General features: G+C 39.3%; 1 protein-coding gene across 1 annotated transcript; it reads right to left on the bottom strand.

Moving 5' to 3' along the window:
• Nucleotides 1-972: 972 nt before the first annotated feature.
• Nucleotides 973-1,359, bottom strand: LOC114202385 (protein BEX1-like). Its single transcript, XM_028095565.2, has one exon. The coding sequence runs from the start codon at nt 1,357-1,359 to the stop codon at nt 973-975; it is 387 nt and encodes a 128-aa protein (XP_027951366.1).
• Nucleotides 1,360-20,752: the final 19,393 nt, after the last annotated feature.

The raw sequence follows: 20,752 nt of genomic DNA, 5'->3' as shown, positions 1-20,752 counted from the left end.
GTCAAAGCTTAACTGACTGAGCCACCCAGGTGCCCCAAGAGTCTATATTTTCAAGAAAGTCCTCAGATGATTCTCACATACATGGCAGATTAGCATAGGTTTAAGAATTTTAAGATATTATTAATGAATTCATTGTTCTTTTAAGAATTGCCAGTAATCTCTTCCAGAGAAGTGAAACTGCATAACCAAGTTTATTTTATTCAGGAACTGAACTGAGACAAGAACTCAGAGCTCCTGACTCAATCATTATTAATCGTATTTTGTTAAGGGCCTACTTCTTGCCAGGCAGAATTCAGCTTGACCAGCAGAGGGATGCTGGACTGGTGAGACCTATCTTTGCAAACTCTGCTAAATATCTGAAGGGAAAATCTGAGAATAGGGGGTCCTGCCTAATAGATGGGAATGAGGACAAAAGTAGGTAAACTTAGCTCACACACACCTGATCTTGTTTCATAGTCATGTACAGTCCTCGTCCTCACTTTATAAAGGATTACTGGGTTTATTCATCTGGCTAAAATATCCAAATTTCATACCAAGTGTTTATGAAGTGACCCTTCTACTTTCACAAGGTCATTAAAAATAGTTTCCATTTCTTCTAAAACTACAGAAAATATGAAAGAAAACACATCGACTTACAAGTCCCTATATTAATCCTTTGGTATATTTAATTTCAGCATTTTTCACTGCATGTACTAAATACATAAACATAAGATTTGAAATAAAAATACAGAGGTTGCTTTTTTTAGACTGCTTTATTGGTTTCACAATATAATGACCATCTCTCCATGCAATAGGTAAAGTTCTCCTGCTAACAAAATCTTACAGATTGGATCAAAAACACATTCAACTCGAAGTAATAATAGACGTACTAGAAATGAGTGACATCAAAAGGTTTACAACAAAGCTATATCATGAACACATAAGTTTAGAAAGCAGGTGTCTCCCTATTAACTTCAGAGAAAACACCAGGATTCAAGGCATAAGGCAAAACTCATCATGATGGTCATGGTGAGGGGGGTCAGTGCTAACTGCCCTCAAACTATGACTGAACTGCTTTTCCTTCAGCTTTTGCATGAGTTGTCTCATCTCCTCCCCAATTCTTTCCACATTCTCTTCTCTCATCCTTCCCTGTGGCTCTTCAAGCCTCTGAATCACATCCCATCTATACTGCTGGATGGGCTGCCTAACACGGAACCGCCTACGATTTACTCTAGGCAGACAATATTCACCAGTTTCCAAAGGGAGGGCCAAGGGCTCTCCTTTATTAACAACTTGCTCCTTTTCATCTTTTTTTTCATTTTCCTGGTCGGTATTTTCCATGTTGAGATTTTTTACTGCGTGCTCCTCTTTGGACGCCATTGCTCCTAGGAGACAAAAGACAAAAGAAGGGGTTGAGTTTTTGGTGGACAGGTCAGCACCGAGGACAGAGGCCTCACTACTCATCTTTCAGAGCCCTCGATGTCAACGGTTTTTTAAAATTTCATTTTCCTACCTGAAAAGCTTTGTGCGTCCTCTAGGGGGCCTCCAAGTCCGAACCCCCCCACCACTTCTCTGTCCTACCTCCCCCCCAAACCCACCATTTTCCTACAGATCCATCCCCAAACTTCCGCAGTCACCAAAATGGAGGACAGGGGACAAGGGATGGGGTAGTTGGAAGAGGGTCTCAAACTGTGCTCTGCAACCGCCCCCCACACTGACCGCAGCACCGACCTGGGCCTATCCTTGCTGTCTCCTTCTCCCAATTCTCGCCGTGAGTGCGCCGACGCGACACTTGACACCTAGACCCGCAGACCTGCAGAAGGCCGGCGTGGAGGGAACAGGGGCTGTTGCGAAGCGCTTGGCGCCGACCCGCCAACACCTGGTCCCTTCTGGGTCCCGGCCACCCCTGGCCGCCCCCCATCCGCATCTCCCACCCTCACCCATAGCCTCCCCCCACTCCGCCCCGGAGGTTCACCATTTTCCTGTAGGAATTCGGGTGATTTCCAATTGCTCTTGGTTGCTCTGCTGCCCTCCCGGCCGTCCCAGCACCCCTACCCCAGGGGGCCACTACTGATGTTCCCAAGAATGCCGCTGCGCTGATCCCCTGCGCCGGCTTTGGGAGTAGGCGCACCGCTGCCGCCCTGGCCTCGCGCGCAGGCCCGGGAGCCCTTACCTGCTCTGCTTTCCTCGCGCCCGTTGCCAGCCCGCCAGGCGCAGGACAGCGGGAAGCCGGTACCCAGAAGCTGGACTGACGACTGCACGGAAGGCTGCGTTGCTCTGCAGCTCCAGGTCACGTGAGGGCTCCGCGTCACCAAGGCGTTCTCACCCCTCCCCCTCCACTTCCTCGGGCGGGCGGGGAGTTCTACTGGACTCTGCCCACACCTCTGCACGCACCAACTCCCCCTCCGCTTGTTTGTGAGCGGGGCTACAGCGCGCACCATCTTGTCACTCAGCTCTGTTCTCTTCAATCTGAGGGCGCGCAAGGGGGCTTACCGCCTTATGGTTAGGGTTTGCCTTTCTCTGATTACCGGGGAGGGTTTGCATATCACCCACCCCTCTCCCCAAGGCCTTCGCATTGGCTTGGTCTTTTCAGTTTTTTCTCCTCTTCTTCCTGGCTGTGTATCTGCTTCCTAAAAATTTCTCTTTATTGTTTTATTGTTTTTTTAAAAATCAGTATTGTTTCAAAAAACAAAAATATGAAATTTCATTTTTAAAAGACATGCTTCAACCTGGAGAAGTAAAAAGAAAACTCATTTTTTATGTTCTGCACCACACAGAAAATATTTTCTCTGGACTCCACAGAACTTCATTTTAGAACATTCTAGATTGTTTTAAAATTTTGTAAATAAAAAAAGGGAAGGAGGCTTTGTGGGGGGCAGAGAACCTTCTTGAACACAAATGGTGTTTTGAAAATGATCCAGGAGAAATCTAGTTGTCAGCTCTTGGTCATTTTATATAAATAATCCACCAATTCCCCCTTTCTGGAACAAATTTTAAGATTTATTAATAAACATTTATATTTTATTCTATTATGATTAACATTCATTATATATAGAAAAGAATTTGCTAACAACTGAAGTCATCTGCTAAAATTTAATGGCTATTATTAATGATGATTTTGAAGACCTAAGCAAAGGGAAGGGCTGTGAGGTGGTGGCAGATTGAGGGATGCAGAGATAGTCCGATTGTCCCTGCCCTGATAAGAGATTGGGAAAGTGCCCATATTCCCACTGCCACATTCCAGAGCTTTTTATTTCCTACATTCAGGCTCTTGACTGGACTTACTCCAAAAATACAGATGGACAAGTGACCAAAGTAGTGATATAAGTAAATTCCTTTAGTTTCTTCCCTCCGTTTCTCCCTCAAATTCCCACCTAGTGACTCATCTCCCAGACAGATGTGGGTATGTGTGTGTCTGTTCTCATACCTCTTCTATACCTCTGTAGTAGAGGAGTCAAAGAATAGTAGGGAATTGATTGCTGTGGAGAGAGCCTTCCAAATCTTCCTGTTCTCTCCTCTTTGTTACCTTGTCCAGGTGGAAGCCTTTGTGGGACATTTCTGCTATCTCTTACCTGGGTTAAGAAATGCAGACTGCTGGGATCCTCACCCTATCCTGCCCACCTCCAGGGCACTCAGGAAGAACCCAGCCTTGCTGCAGGGTCACTATCTGCCAGTCCATGCTCACCCTGGTACTCCCTCATTCATGCCAGGGCCCAAGGAACACTATCTACTGACCATCCTGAGTAAACTTAGATTAGTTATTCTCAACACAGAAGTCTATGGAACAGATACTCAAATATTATCTGTATATGTGAGAAGGTAGTAATATATTCACCTTTTTGTGGGAGAGAGGGGCCAAACTTCTTAGCTGATTCTCAAAAGAGGCCATGATTCCTCACCCCTAAAAAAGTTTAAAAATCTCTATATATGCTGTCTCGCTCTCTCTTTAGCCCTTTACTTTCACCCTAGACCTGTTTCTTTTTCAATTGTTTTCTGCCTTAGTATTCACCCATTGGCAAACCCAGAATCTGGGCATCATCCTTGAATCCCTCATCATTGTCCCTCATATTCAATTAATAACCAAATCTAACTAAGACTGTCATATCTTTTTAAAAAAGCAGTATGGAACTATAGTTTACATACCATAAGATTTGTCAACTTAAAGTGTACACTTCAATGGTTTTTAGTATATTTATAGATATGCACAACCATCACCATAGTCAATTTTAGGAATTGACCATTTCATCAAAAAGAAACTCAAAAAGTACACTTTTGCTATCACTCCCCATCCTCTCATTGTCTCCAGGCCAAAGCACCACTAACATAATTTGTCTCTATAGATTTCCCTATTCTGGATATTTCATATAAATGAAATCACACAGTATGTATTCTTTGGGGATTGACTTCTTCATTTAACACATTTTCAGAGTTCATGGCAACAATACAATAATCATTTAAAGAACTGTTAAACTTTTTCCAAAGTGGTTGATCATTTTAAACATTCCTACCAGCAGTATATGAAGGTTCTGATATCTCCACATCCTCATCAACATTTGTTATTTTCTGAAATTTTGATTCTAGTCATATTAGTGAAGATGAAGTAATATCTCATGATAGTTTAGATTGGCATTGCTTAGATTATTAATGATGTTGAGCATCTTTTCATGTTATAGTTCTACTCCCATTCCAATGTGTGTGTTTTGTCCCCAAACCACCAAACAATTCTCTGGTATCAGCTGGGTGTCCTACAGTTAACTAAATTCTGACACTTTGAAGATAGTATCAGATTCCACAGATTAAGGGCTCAGTTCTACAATATTGCCCTCTATTTCAGATGCTAATCACAAGTCCAGGTTGTTACTTGTGCTTCTGACTTACTGACTATAAATCAGAAGTTCTTCCAACCCCCTCCTTCGGTTTGATTAATTTGTTTGACAGGCTAACAGAACTTCAGAAATCAATTTACTCACTAGATTACTCATTTATTACAAAGGATATAAATCAACAGGCAGATGAAGAAATACATAGAGTGAGATCCTGAACAAAAGAGCTCTGTCACCATGGAGTTTTTAATGCTGCATGGCAGCATATGGAAGCATTCTGGTTCACCAACCTGGAAACTCTCTGAATCCCATCCTTTTTGGGTTTTTATGAGGCTGCATTACACAGGCATGATTGATTAAATCATTGGCTATTGAGGATTGATTCAATCTCCTGCCCATCTCCCCTCCTTGGAAATCAGGGAGTGGGACTGAAAGTTCCAACACTCTAATCATGGTTGTTTCTCTTGGCAACCAGCCCAGCCCACATCTTTAGGGGATTTCCAAAGTCATCTTATTAATGAACTCAGTTGTGGTTGAAAGAGACTTGTTATGTATAACAATGACATCCATTTTACCTTTTTGGTTCTGAAGTGACAAAAGACCAAATATTATGACAAAAGATTGCTCATATCTTATTGCTCATATCTCTTAGGAAATTCCAAGGGTTTGGGGGAGTTTTGTGGCAAAGGCAAAGATCAAATATATTTCTTATTATAAATCACAATATCACACATGTGCTTATCAGTCACTTGTATATATTTTTTGGAGAAATGTCCATTCTGACCCTTTGCTCATTTCTTTTACAATTTTGCATCTTCAAAGTGTCCATTTTCCTACATCTTCACCAACCCAAGTATTATCAGTTTTTTTCATCTTTGCAAATCTGGTAAATTAAATTAATTAATTTAATTAATTTTAAAAATAAAATAAACATCTCACCTTACTTTTCATTTCTTTGTTAATATACTTGAGACTCTTTCTTCATGGTTAGTAGATATTCTTTTTGTGTCTGTGACTTGATTGTTTTTGTGTTCTTTGCTCATTGTTCTAGTAGTGTGTTTAGCATAATTTGAGTCCTTTTAGCTGCACAATGGTTGGTGAAAGAATGCAAGAACCAAAAAATGGGGTTTGTATAATAAAAATCAAATGGCCATCTTGGGTTTCTTATAGCCCCAATTATTCACTGAATTTACAACCATTGTTTGCACACTGTGATTTCTCTGAATCAGGAGCAGACTGTTGCCATGTCACAGGACATCAGGATGACAAAAGTCTGGCAACAAGAGGTTATTTTTTCAGAAGAAGAATGAACTCTATCTACATATGCCAAAAACCTTTATAGTTTCTGTTCTTGCTGCCTTTGCATAAAAGTCATCCAGGGCATTTTCCTGATACTCAGTTTCAGTCCTTTTACTGTGAACCTCAATTTTGATCATAGCAATTTCGGAAGGTAAGAGAATAGCAGCAAGAAGGTCATTTACTTGCTGTCCATTTTTGATTGAAGTCCCAGTGGCTGAAAGGAAACCCCTTGGTTTCTATAACATCCCCAAATACAGATGGCCCCAAAGGCATACTGGCTGTCAATATAAATATTAACAATTTGTCCTTTGATAATTGGCATGTTCCGGTAAGGGTGTAGAGCTCTGGTTGTTAGGCTGATTTAGCATATGGAAGGTTTACCCTCTCAAGTAGTACGTACTGGGTAGTAACAGTATAGTCTGCCTGGAAATTCCAATTTTCATTTTTACAGTATGATCATCAACAAACAAAATTACATCAAGATTAGTCAAAGGGGCATCTCAAAAACCAGGAAGCACTGTCATAAAATGTGATATTATTACCTCAAAATCATGGGCTTTGCCCTTGTCAGGCAAGGGTAGTAACAACAAGATTAAGAATGTTGCAGTGTTTAAGATGGAGGGTGGAGTTTGTAAATAAATGTCATTTCTGGAGCCTGGGAAGATGGCAAAGTAGGAGGACCTAAGCTCACCCCATGCCATGTTTACAACTAGATATCACTCACAGCCAAGTAAATAAACTGGAGAACAATCTGAAGACTGGCAGAACAAACTGCACAACTAAATGTAGAGAAGAACCTGTATCTGAGAGATTACGAAGCCAGAAACAGTGGTAGGGAGCTGCCTGCAGGAAGGACAGAACTGGGGGCACAGAGAGGGGAAAGCACCAGGGAACCCATGGAGGTGGGGGGTGGAAAACAAGTCCCCATAACATCTGGCTTTGAGAACCAGAAGGGATGAATTCCATGAGTTTGCATAACCAGTGGAACTTGGAGTCAGGAGTTTTAAAATTCAACTGACTCAGCACTTGGGAGATTCTGTTGGGCAAGTGATAGTTGGGTTTCCACCCTTAAAGAGACAATAGTCCTCTGCAAGGCAACATAGAAGTGACAGTTTGCATAATACTTGGGGCAAACAAGAGAGAGATCTGTTTATACTGATTTCAGAGATTGTTGAGGGACTTTTCCAGGAGCAAAGGAGCTGGTAGACACCATTTTCCTCTCCTGACCAACAGCATAAACACAGAGCCACCTGCAGGAAGTGGCGCTGCATAGACACTCTCTACCTAACCTGCTAGCAGTGCACCCCATCCATGAGTTCTCCTGAGGACTCACCCCCTCCAAGACCTCTGGCTTCAGCCCTGGGCTCAGTGCAAATTTTGTTAATGCCTTGCACACCCTACCCAGTTGCCATCTCCTGTACCGTGCCTTGGTGGCCACTGGGCTTTGGCTCAGTGCAAATTTTGCTATCACCACACGTACCCCACCTAACTGCTGCATACACAGACACCACCTGCTGCACTCAGCTGCCACATGCATAGATGCTGGGCACCCCTGGTCACTGCCCGTGCTGTACACCTCACCCTTGGTTGCTGCTTTGCTTTGGGGGATCCAGCTTAGGACTAGTGGCTCAGCATAAAGTTTTCTAACACTGCTGTTCTGCCCCCAAGCCCTCTGTGGTCATACCCCCTCAGAGCCTGCCTGCCTGGGTCTCACTAACATCGCACAATGCAAGCAGAGCTCACATCAGGCAGAGAGTTAGTGCAGACATTTGGACTGAAAGGCAAAGTACTCAGACACAATAGCAGGACTCAAAGAACATGTATAGGAAACTCCCTTGAAGTGCCAGATTCTGGTGAACAGGGGATACTGTACTTCAGGGCACTACAGAACCTCTTCTTCATAAGCCCACCACTTACAAGAGCAAAAGATGTAGCTGACATTCCTAACACACAGAAACAGACACAGAGAGGTAGACAAAATGAGGAAACAGAGAAATACGTCCCAAATGAAAGAACAAGACAAAATTACAGCAAGAGATCTAAGCAAAACAGAAATAAGCAGTATGCCAGATAGAGAACTTAAAGTAATGATCATAAAGATACTTACGGGACTTCAGAAAAGGATGGAAGACATCAGTGAAACCCTTGACAAAGAGATAAAAATAGCATATCAAATATGAAGAACTTAATAAGTGAAATTAAAAATACAATAAATGGAATAAAGAGAAACACAAGAAGCAGAAGAATGTTTCAGTGACCTGGAGGATAGAAAAATGGAAAGCAATCAAGCTGAAAAGGTGAGAGACAGACAAATACTGCATAATGAGAATAGACTTAGAGAACTCAGTGACTTCATCAAGCATAATAACACGTGCACTATAGGGATCCCAGAAGGAGAAGGGGGGCATAAAATGTATTCAAAGAAATAATATCTGAAATTTTCCTGAATCTGGGGAGGGAAACAGAAATCCAGATTCAGGAGGCACAGAGATTCCCCAACAAATTCAACCCAAGGTGGTCTACACCAAGACACATAATAATTAAAATGGCAAAAAAATAGTGATAAAGAAAGAATTTTAAAGTTTGCAAGAGAAAAGAAGACAGTTACATAAAAAGAAAACCCCATTAGGCTATCAGCTGATTTTTCAGCAGAAATTTTACAGCCAGAAGAGAGGGGCACACTACATTTCAAAGTGCTGAAAGGGAAAAATCTGCAACCAAGAATATTCTATCCAGCAAGGCTATCATTCAGAATAGAAGAAGAGATAAAGAATTTCCCAGAGAAACAAAAATTAAAAGAATTCATGAACTCTAAACCAGCCCTACAAGAAATGTTAAGGGGAACTCTGACTGGAAAACAAAATAGATTAGTAAGAGTAAGAAAAATAGGAAGCACAAAAACAATAAACAAACAAACATATCTGTAAAAATCAGTCAAGAGAATCACAAAATAAAAAGATGGAAAATATGATACCAAATATCTGAAATGAAATGTGGAGGGAAGAAGAGTAAAGAATGAGTTCCAAACTGAATGACCATAGGGCGCCTGGGTGGCTCAGTCGTTAAGCGTCTGCCTTTGGCTCAGGTCATGATCTCAGGGTCCTGGGATTGAGCCCTGCATCGGGCTTCCTGTTCAGTAGGAAGCCTACTTCTCTCTCTCCCACTACCCCTGCTTGTGTTCCCTCTCTCGCTGTCAAATAAACAAATAAAATCTTTAAAAAATTGAATGACCATAAACAATATAGATTGGTATATACAGAAGACATATATAAATGAAATGGTAACCACAAGTCAAAACAAAACAAAGCAACAGTAATACATATGCAAAAAATAAAGAGTAAGGAATCCAAGTATATCAATAAAATAAAATCAGCAAACCATGAAAGAAAGAAAAGAAAGGGTTCAGGGACTGAAATTTTAGTAAGTTCATAGAGTGGAGAAGCCAATAGAGAAAAATTAGGAACCCATAGTCTACAATAATCAGCCAAACATAGGGATCCATGAAAGTATCACTTAGTTGAGGACCTAGGGAATTCGTGGATTAGTGTAATTCTTTTTCGTGACAGCTGGATTCCGACAGTGCTTAGATTATGACTTAGGTAATGAACAGTGTCTGAAGATAATTGTAATTTCTCCTTTGAGACTTCATGTCCTTTCTCAGCTAATTGTTGCAGCAAATAAATGGAATTTTTATGGATGCTTCTGTTATAACTGAGCATAACAAGAGGCTGTCTCCATACTGTAGAAGATTTCCTTGAGAACTGGAAGGTACTTAAATCCTGGTAGAGCATTTGGGAGAAATAAGAAGAGGCCTCAGTGAACTCCTGAGGCATGACAAGTCCAGGTATATTGTTGATTGTTCCAAGTAAAGGCAAATAGATATTCTCTGTTGGAGTCTACAGGAATGCTGAAGAAGGCTGAACATAGATCCACAACAGTGAACCATTTTTTAAGTCTGGTGCAAGTTGTGACAAAAGGGTGCTCAGGTTTGGAACAACCAGGAGATGGGGAGTAACTGTCTTGTTAATAGTTCACATGTCTTGGACAAATTTCATCCTCACCTGTTAGGTTTTCAGTTTCTGGACTGGCAAGTTTGGTGTGTTACAGGAGGGGCCATGTCTTTTATTACTGACATAAAGCACTGTATGGCCTTGGGCTTTAGTGGATATTGACGTGATTTGGGCAGAGGTTTAGTTATGTTTATCTCAACTTTTATAGGTCCTGCACTTTCTATTCTCCCATTGTCAGTGTTAGAGGTAGCCCATGAATATTCAAACACCTGGATTAAATTAGAGATCTTTTGCTGGAATTCTTCCTCTTCTATATCAAAGAAAGATTGTCAGAAACAGAAGATCAGGTTCAGGTTGGTCAGGAAATTCTATAGTAAGGTCTCTGAGGCAAAACGTATTAGCCTCTTCAATTTAGAAAGGAGATATCTACCTAATAGATTGACTAGAGCTGTATCACAGAGCAAAAATAAATGTTTTTCAATGAAAAGTCCCAGAGTCTTTTGCACTGGTTGAGATAGAAGCTCTCTTTGAATTTTATTAGATACTTCCACTAATAGAGGTTTTTTTTTCTATTCAGAGAGATCTGTTGTCTTATGACAGTGGGGTTTAAAGTAGAGTGTAGCTCTGGTATCTACCAGACTTTGGCAAGATTTCCCATTATTTTTGATTTTAGTGTCCTCTTGGTTTTTTAAGGGAATAACTGGTGGCAGTGTACCAGAGAATCCCTTAGTCTTGTCAACCCTGGGAGAGATCCATATGGGGCCTCTTCTTAGAGGGTAGATATGAAAGCATTCAAGTTCATGTTGAATGATTTGCACAAAACCTTTGAGGACAACCTTTTTTTGTCCATTCTAGTTGATTACAAATGAGACAATGCTTCCTGAGTTAGTGTTTTGATGATGGACTCCTAGGAGAATTCAATGGGGAAGGTGCAGGTGTTGTTTTGAGTTTCTGGCCTTGGAGCTGTTGCAGCTGTAAGGCTAATAACTTGGACTTTTGTTTACAGTCTTGTTCCAACATCCTTTCAAAGTGCACAGCAATGATCATGAATTAACTCAGAAAGTGGATTTCCATCTTATTTTCTGCCTCTTAACCCACTAATCTCAGGAGATAATCAATTTACAAATAAGGCAGCTAGAGCAGATTGGGTAACATCATTTATTGTACAGAACCCAGAATGCCATAGGAAGAGAGCTTCCAGACAAGCTTTAAAGTCTGCCACAGATTCATCTTTCCTTTGTTTGCATGTTTGAATATTAGACCAATCAGTGAAGGCAGGAATGACCCTAGGAATAGCTTTTAAAGATGGTTTGCTATTTTGCAAGCTTTTTCTGGTCCATAAGGGGGCCATGTTGAAAATCAAGTTTCTCAAATATAATCCTCAGGGTTATGATATTCTGCTTCTGCATCAATTTTGGGGCTTCACTAGGTCCTACCAGCTTGTGCACAAGTTGATAAATGTCTTGCAGCCCAAGATTATAAGCTTTTATGAGGACGCTAAGTTCTTCTGAAAAATTCTGGGGATCCTCCCTGGGTTTGGGAAATTAGCTATAGTCCTTAGTTCAGTCTTTAACCAAGGAGTAAAAGATACATGAAGGGGATCACCTGTAGCACTGGGTGGTTTTATTTTAAGAGTTAATGGTTAAATAGTCTCTTCAAAATAGAAAGACAATTTAGATAAAGAATTAGTATACTGTGAAAACTTAGGTAAATGAGGATAGAGAGGAGCAGTAGGAATCATGTCAGTCTTATAGTCTTTTTTTTTTAGGTACCTCTTGTGTCTTTGATCTTTCACTGGCTGTTAGCAATAAATCTTTCAATGAAGCTATTTTGGAATTTTGAAGTCTTTTCCAGGCTTCTCCATACCAATTAAAATAGGTGTCCCATTCTGTTTGATTTAGGAACACTTGTTTCAAGTGCACTTCTTAAATAAACAGTCTTGGAACACTCTGCATAATGGCCATTGTAATTCTAGGTTGTCTTTATTAAGATTTTGCTATTTTTTTTTCGGAGGGAGGCAAGATGGCGGAAGAGTAGGGGACCTTATTTCATCTGGTCCCTTGAATTTAGCTAGATAACTATCAAATCATTCTTAACACCTATGAATTCAATCTGGAATGTAAGAAAAGAATTTCTGGAATTCTACAAATAGAAAATGGACCACTTTTTGCAAGGTAGGAGGTGCAGAGAAATGATTCTGAATGGATATATCAGAAGATAAATGGTGGGGGGCTGCAAGGCTCCATAAGCTGGCTACTGGAAAGTGATAAAGCCCCTGAGCTCAAAATCAGAACTTTTAGAAATCTGCTCTAGTGAGAGATGTCCCTACCTGAAAGGTGTTCAGGTGGTGAAGTGGGGCAGAACACTAGGTGGGACAGTGTAGTGTCAGGATCCCTGGGGTCACAGAAAGAACAGGGATGCCTGAGCCAGCAAAGTTCCCAAGCTTTGGAGCTGGTAAACCAGTTAAAGTCAGCGATCCTGGGAGTGGGATCTCAGCTGAGTTTGCCATAAAGCATGAACTGTGGCATGATTGGGCGACTGTTCTCCATGCAGGGACCCTGCAAAGAGCAGAAACTCGGGGACTCTCGACATTGGGGCACACCACAGGAGTCTGCAGATTTTGGCACATATAAAAGTGAAGACTGCTTTTTCCTGAAGATTTACTGAAGAGATGGAGCCATGATATTTCAGCACTGGGGCTGGAGATGGGGGGGGTGGCCATTTTTATTTTCATCCTCTAAAGTGGCAGGGAAAGCCTTCAGGGAACAAAAGCCACATAGAGCAACCTGAAGCAGCTTACATAGACCTCAGGCCCCTGGTAAGAGGCGGTGCAACTTCACCCAGGCAGATACCTGAGAATCAGTGCAGCAGGCCCCTCCCCCAGAACACCAGCTGGAATAACAAGTGAATACCAAGTTTACCAAGCACACAGAACTGAAAAACTCCAGCGCTAAGGGAAAATAGGACATAGAATTTGGGAGTTTTCCTCATAATTCTTTTATCTTTCAGTTTAAAATTTTCCTTTTCTTTTTTCCTTTTCAACTAGTTTCTTATTTTATCAATTCTTTGTTTTTAAGTCTTTTTTTAACTTTCATTCTTACATTTACATTTTGTAGATATATTCATCATTTTAGCTCCCTTTCACTGTATTCAATTTTATTTTTGTATATATTAAATATGTATATTTAATATATATATGTTTGCTTTCTTACAATTTTAGGATTTAGTGTCTCCAAAATACACCCAGGACCAAGTAGATCACCCTGTTTTGTCCACCTGGGAGATTATATGCTCTCTTCTGCCCCCCTTTTCTTTTTCTATTTCTTTTATTTTTTGGTTTCTGACCTCTTCAGACTTCTCTAATGTGTGTTTCGCTTGGGTTGTGGTTAATATTTTTTATTTTGTTCTCTCGTTCATCCATTCTTCTCTGGGCAAAATGACTAGAAGGAGGAATTTACAACAAAAGAAAGAACCAGAGGTAATACTCTATGCCACAGATCCAATCTATATAGATGTAAGTAAAATGTCAGAGCTGGAATTCAGGATAATGATTATAAAGTTTCTAGCTGGGCTTGGAAAAGGCATAAAAGACACTACAAAATCTCTTAGTGCAGAAATAGAATTTAATCAAGCCGAGATTAGAAATGGTTTAACTGAGATGCTGTCTAAAATGGATGCTCTGAAAGCTAGGGTAAATGAGGCAGAAGAGAGAGTCAGTGACATAGAAAAGATGATGGAAAGGAAGGAAGCTGATGAAAAGAGGGAAAAACAACTGATGGACCATGAGGGGAGGCTTTGAGAAATCAGTGATACTATAAAGTGAAACAATATTAGGATTATTGGGGTCCCAGAGGAAGAAGAAAGAGAGAAGGGGAAAGAATGTGTATTTGAGCAAATCATAGCTGAGAACCTTCCCTAAACTGGGGAAGGAAATAGGCATTCAAGTCCAAGAGGTAGAGAGAAACCCCTCAAAATCAATAAAACTAGATCAACACTCTGACATATAATAGTGAACCTTGCAAATTTCAGAGATAAAGAGAAAATCCTGAAAGCAGCTTGAGACAACAGGTCCTTAACTTACAGGGATAGGAATGTTAGACTGGCATCAGAACTATCCACAGAGATGTGGCAGGCCAGAAAGGGCTGGCATGATATATTCAGGGTGTTAGATGAGAAAAACAAGTAGCAAAGAATATTTTATCCAGCAAGGCTGTAATTCAGAATATAAGGAGAGACAAAGAACTTCCAGGACAAACAGAAACTGAAAGATTAAGTGACCACCAACCTAGCCATTCAAGAAATATTAAGGGGGATCCTGTAAACAAAGAGAGAGCCCCAAAGTAACACAGAACAAAAAGAAACAGGGACAATCTACAGAAACAGGGACTTTACAGGCAATACAATGACACTAAATTCATATCTTTCAATACTTACTCTGAATGTAAAAGGGCTAAATGGTCCAATCAAAAGACAGGGTATCAGATTGGATAAGAAAGCAAGAATCATCCATGTGCTGTCTACAAGAGACTCATTTTTTGACCTAAAGACACCTCCAGATTGGAAGTGAAGGGTAAGAACGATTTACCACACTAATGGACCTCAAAAGAAAGCTGGGGTAGCAATCCTCATATCAGACAAATTAGATTTTTTATTTTTTATTTATTTTTATTTCTTAAAATTTATTTATTTGACAGAGAGACAGACAGACAGAAAGTACAAGCAGGGGAGAGGCAGAGGAAGAGGGAGACGCAGACTCTCCTCTGAGCAGGGAGCCTCATGCAGGGCTTGATCCCAGGACCCTGGGAACATGATCTGAGCCAAAGGCATACGCTTAACTGACTGAGCCACCCAGGTGCCCCAGACAAATTAGATTTTAAACCAAAGACTAAGAGGGACACTATATCATACTTAAAGGGTCTATCCAAAAAGAAGATCTAACAATTACAAATATTTATGTTCCTAACTTGGGGACAGCAAATTATATCAACCAATTAATAGCAAAATTAAGGAAACACATCAAAATAATACAATAAGAGTAGGGACTTTAACACCCCACTCACTGCAATGGGCAGATCATCTGAGCAGAAGATCAACAAGAAAACAGTGGCTTTGAATGACACAATGGATCAGATGGACTTAACAGACATTTTCAGAGCATTTATCCTAAAGCAAGCAGAATATAAATTCTTTTTGAGAGCATATCCAGAATAGATCACATACTGAGTCACAAATGAGGTCTCAATGAGTAGATTGAGATTATTCCCTGCATATTTTCAGACCACAATGTTTTGAAACTTGAACTCAATCATAAGAGGAAATTTGGAAGTAACTCAAACACTTGGAGTTTAAAGAGCATCCTACTATAAAGAATGAATGGTTCAACCAGTAAATTAAAGAAGAATTTTAAAAATTCATGGAAACAAATGAAAATGAAAAAAATCGGTCCAAAACCTATGGGATACAGCAAAGGCAGTCCTAAGAGGGAAGTACATAGCCATCCAAGCCTCTCTCGAAAAATTAGAAAAGTCTCAAATACACAAGCTAACCTTACACCTAAAGGAGCTAGAGAAAGAAGAGCAAATAAAGCCTACAGCAAGTGGGAGAAGAGAAATAATAAAGATTAGAGCAGAAATCAATGAAATAGAAACTAGAACAATAGAATAGATCAACGAAACTAGAAACTGTTTATTTTAAAGAATTAATAAGATTGATAAACTCTTAGCCAGACTTATCTAAAAGAAAAGAGAAAGGGCCCAAATGAATAAAATCATGAATGAATGAGGAGAGATCACGACCAACACCAAGGAAATACAAAAAAATTATAAGAGAATATTATGAGCAACTATATGTCAACAAATTAAGCAATCTGAAGAAATGGATGCATTCCTAGACATGTATAAACTTACCAAAACTGAAATAGGAAGAAACAGTAAACCTGAACAGACCCATAACCAGTAAGGAAATTGAAGCATTAATCACAAACCTCCCAAAAAACAAGAGTCCAGGGCCAGATGACTTCCCAAGGGAATTCTAACAAACACTTAAAGAATAATTAAAACCTATTCTTCTGAAGCTGTTTCAAAAATTAGAAAGGGAAGGAAAATTTCCGAACTCATTCTGAGGCCAGCATTACCTTGATCCCCAAACCAGACAAAGACCCCATCAAGAAGGAGAATTGCAGACCAATATCTTTGATGAATATGGATGCCAAAATTCTAACCAAGGTACTGGCCAATAGGATCCAACAGTACATTAAAAGGATTATTCACTACAACTACGTGGGATATATTCCTGGACTGCAAGGTTGGTTCAACATTCACAAATAAATCAATGTGATACATCACGTTAATAAACAAAAGGACAAAAATCATATGATCCTCTCAACTGATACAGAAAAAGCATTTGACAAATACAACATCCTTTCTTTTTTCTTTTTTTAATAAATGTTTTTCTTTTTTTTATATTATGTTATGTTAATCACCATACATTACATCATTAGTTTTTGATGTAGTGTTCCATGATTCATTGTTTGCATATAACACCCAGTGCTCCATGCAGTACTGCCCTCTTTAATACCCATCATCGGGCTAATCCATCCCCCAAACTCCCTCCCCTCTAGAACCCTCAGTTTGTTTCTCAGAGTCCAAGTCTCTCATGGTTTGTCTCCCCCTCCGATTCCCCCCTTCTTTCTTCCCTTCCTGCTATCTTCTTTTTTTTTAACATATAATGTATTATTTCAGAGGTACAGGTCTGTGATTCAACAGTCTTACACAATTCACAACACTCACCATAGCACATACCCTCCCCAATGTCTATCACCTAGCCACCCCATCCCTCCCAGCCCCCACCACTCCAGCAACCCTCAGTTTGTATCCTGAGGTTAAGAATTCCTCATATCAGTGAGGTCATTTGTTGCTCTTGCTTTTGGTGTCAGATATTTTAAAAAACTAAAGACCTATGTCAAAAAGCCTACCACCTATGTTTTCTTCTAGGTGTTTTATGGCCTCAGGTCCTACATTCAAGTCTTTAATCCATTTTGAGTTAATTTTTGTGCATGGTGTAAGATAGTGGTCAAGTTTCATTCTTTTGCATGTAGCTGTCCTGTTTTCCTATTTTTAAATTGAATTATTTTTCTTTTTTGAGTTGTGAGAGTTTGTATATATTCTAGATAGAATCCCCTTATCAGATATATAATTTGCAAATATTTCAACACATTCATTGGGTTATCTTATCACTTTCTTAAATAGTGCCATTTGAAACATAATAGTTTTTAATTTTTTTAATTTCTATCAAGTCCAAATTATTTACTTTTTTCCTTTGTTGGTCATTTTTTGTTGTCATATGTAAGAAACTTCTGCCTAACTCAAGATCACAAATACTGAACCTGTATGTTTACTTCTAGGACTTTTGTGGTTGTCCTTTGGCAATAGTCACATGGTTTTATTTCTGGACTCTCAGTTCTATTCCATAGATATAGATCTCTATCTTTGTTCCAGTACCACACTGTCTTAATTGCCATTGCTTTGTAGTAAATTTTGAAATTTAGAAGTGTAAGATCTATAAGTTTCTTCTGATTGTTTAAGATTGTTTTAGTTACTGTGTGTCTCTTGCATTTCACCATAAATTTTAAGATCTGGTTGTCAATTTTTTGCAAAGAAGGCAACTGAAATTTTGATAAAGACTGTGCTAAATCTATAGAATACACTGAAGTATATTTTATTTATTTATTTATTTATTTTTATGTTATGTTAATCACTATACATTACATCATTAGTTTTTGATGTAGTGTTCCATGATTCATTGTTTGCATATAACACCCAGTGCTCCATCTCTAGTCTTCCTGGTTCACCTAATCATGGAGGGAGAACTGAGAAGAACTTTTGAGGGTCACAGCCTATTGCACAAGCTCAAAATGGATCAAAGACCTAAATGTTAGATCTAAAACAATAAAATTCTCAAAAGAAAACAAAAGCTTCACAACATTCAATTTGGCAATGGTTTCTTGGATATGACAGGATATGACACCAAAGACACAGGTAACAACAACAACAACAAAATTAAACAAATTGGACTTCATAAACATTTTGAAAATTTGTACATCAAAGACACTATCAGCAGAGTAGAAAGGCAACCCACAGAATGAGAGAAAATATTTGCAAATCATACTTTTAATAAAGGATTAATATCCAGGTTATATAGAGGACTCCTAAAACTCAACAACAGAAAACAAACAACTTGATCCAAAATTGAGTGACTAAACATTTCTCCAAAGAAGATATACAAATGGCCAATAAGCTCATAAAAAGTGCTCAACATCACTGTTCACTAAGGATGTGCAAATTAAAACTATTATGAGATACCACCTCTCACCTTTTAGGATAATCACTATCAGAAAAATAAAACAAAAGAAAACAACACATGTTGGTGAGGTTGTGGACCCTTGTGCACTGTTGAAGGGAATGTAAAATTGTACAGCCTCTGTGGAAAGCAGTATGGTAGTTCCACAAAAATTTTAAAATAGAATTACCATATTCATTAATTATATTTCTGGGTATATACTCAAAAGAATATAAAGCAGGGTCTCAAAGAGATATTTGTATCTTATATTTATAGCAGCATTATTCATGATAGCTAAAATGTGGAAGCAACCTAAGTGTTCATTGACAAATGAATGGATAAGCAAACTGTGGTATATACATACAATGGAATATTATCCAGTCTTAAAAAGGAAGGAAATTCTGGGATGCCTGGGTGGTTCAATCAGTTAAGCATCCAACTCTTGATTCTGGCTCAGGCCATCATCGCAGGGTTGTGAGATGGAGCCCCACATGGGGCTCCGTGCTCAGTGGGAAGTCTGCTTGAGATTTTTCTCTCTCCCTCTCCCTCTGCCCCTCCCTGCTCTCTCAAATAAATAAATAAATAAATATTTTTAAAAAATAAAGGATAAAAAGGAAGGAAATTCTGATATATACTACAGCATAGATAAATCCAGAGGACATTATGCTAAGTGAAATAAGCCAGTCACAAAAAGACAAATACTGTATGAGTGCACTTATATGAAGCACTTAGAGTAGTCAAATTATACAGACAACAAGTAGAATGGTGGTTGCTGGGGGCTGGTGTGAGGAGAAAATGGGAAGTTATTATTTAATGGTGACAGGGTTTCAGTCATACAAGAAGAAAAAATTTCTGGAAATGATGGTGGTGATGGTTGTACAACATTACGAATGTATTTAATACCACTGAAATGTACACTTAAAAATGATGATGGTAAATTTTATGTTCTTTGTGTTTTACCACAATAAAAAAAATTTTTTAATTCATTAAAAAATATAGGTGCAAAATACAGGGCATGGAAAGTAAAATCCTTTGGTATTCCACTCTTCCTATGACAACTATTGTTAAAGTTCTAATGTAGCTTTTATATTTTGTCTATATGTATTTCAGTACATGTTATGTAGTAATTATTATTTTTATTTTTATTTTTTTTTTAATTTTTTTATTGTTATGTTAATCACCATATATTACATAATTTGTTTTGGTGTACTGTTCCCTGATTCATTGTTTGTTCATAACACCCAGTGCTCCATGGAGAATGTGCCCTCCTCAATACCCATCACCAGGCTAACCCTTCCCCCAGCCCTTCCCCTCTAGAACCCTCAGTTTGTTTTTCAGAGTCCATCATCTCTCCTGGTTCGTCTCCCCCTCTGACTTACTCCCCTTCATTCTTCCTCTCCTGCTATCTTCTTCTTTTTCTTTTTTCTTAAAATATGTTGCGTTATTTGTTTCAGAAGTACAGATCTGTGATTCAACAGTCTTACACAATTCACAGCGCTCACCATAGCACATATCTTCCCCAATGTCCATCACCCAGCCACCCCATCCCTCCCACCCCCGACCACTCCAGCAACCCTCAGTTTGTTCCTGAGATTAAGAATTCCTCATATCAGTGAGGTCATATGATACATGTCTTTCTCTGATTGACTTATTTCACTCAGCATAACACCCTCCAGTTCCATCCATGTCGTTGCAAATGGCAAGATCTCATTCCTTTTGATGGCTGCATAATATTCCATTGTGTATATATACCACCTCTTCTTTATCCATTCATCTGTCGATGGACATCTTGGCTCTTTCCACAGTTTGGCTATTGTGGACATTGCTGCTATAAACATTGGGGTGCACGTACCCCTTCGGGTCCCTACATTTGTATCTTTGGGGTAAATACCCAGTAGTGCAATTGCTGGATCGAATGGTAGCTCTAATTTCAACTGTTTGAGGAACCTCCATACTGTTTTCCAGAGGGGTTGCACCAGCTTGCATTCCCACCAACAGTGTAGGAGGGTTCCCCTTTCTCCACATGCCCGCCAACATCTGTCGTTTCCTGACTTGTTAATTTTAGCCATTCTGACGGGTGTGAGGTGGTATCTCATTGAGGTTTTGATTTGGATTTCCCTGATGCCGAGCGATGTTGAGCACTTTTTCATGTGTCTGTTGGCCATTTGGATGTCTTCTTTGGAAAAATGTCTGTTCATGTCTTCTGCCCATTTCTTGATTGGATTATTTGTTCTTTGGGTGTTGAGTTTGATAAGTTCTTTATAGATTTTGGATACTAGCCCTTTATCTGATATGTCATTTGCA

The sequence above is a fragment of the Eumetopias jubatus genome, unplaced genomic scaffold (assembly GCF_037043125.1).
Source record: "Eumetopias jubatus isolate StellerSeaLion01/CBP00866 unplaced genomic scaffold, mEumJub1_p1.0 scaffold_200, whole genome shotgun sequence".
NCBI lineage: Eukaryota > Metazoa > Chordata > Mammalia > Carnivora > Otariidae > Eumetopias > Eumetopias jubatus.
Note: the sequence above shows the minus strand (reverse complement) of the source record. Positions and strands in the feature narration are given on the sequence as shown.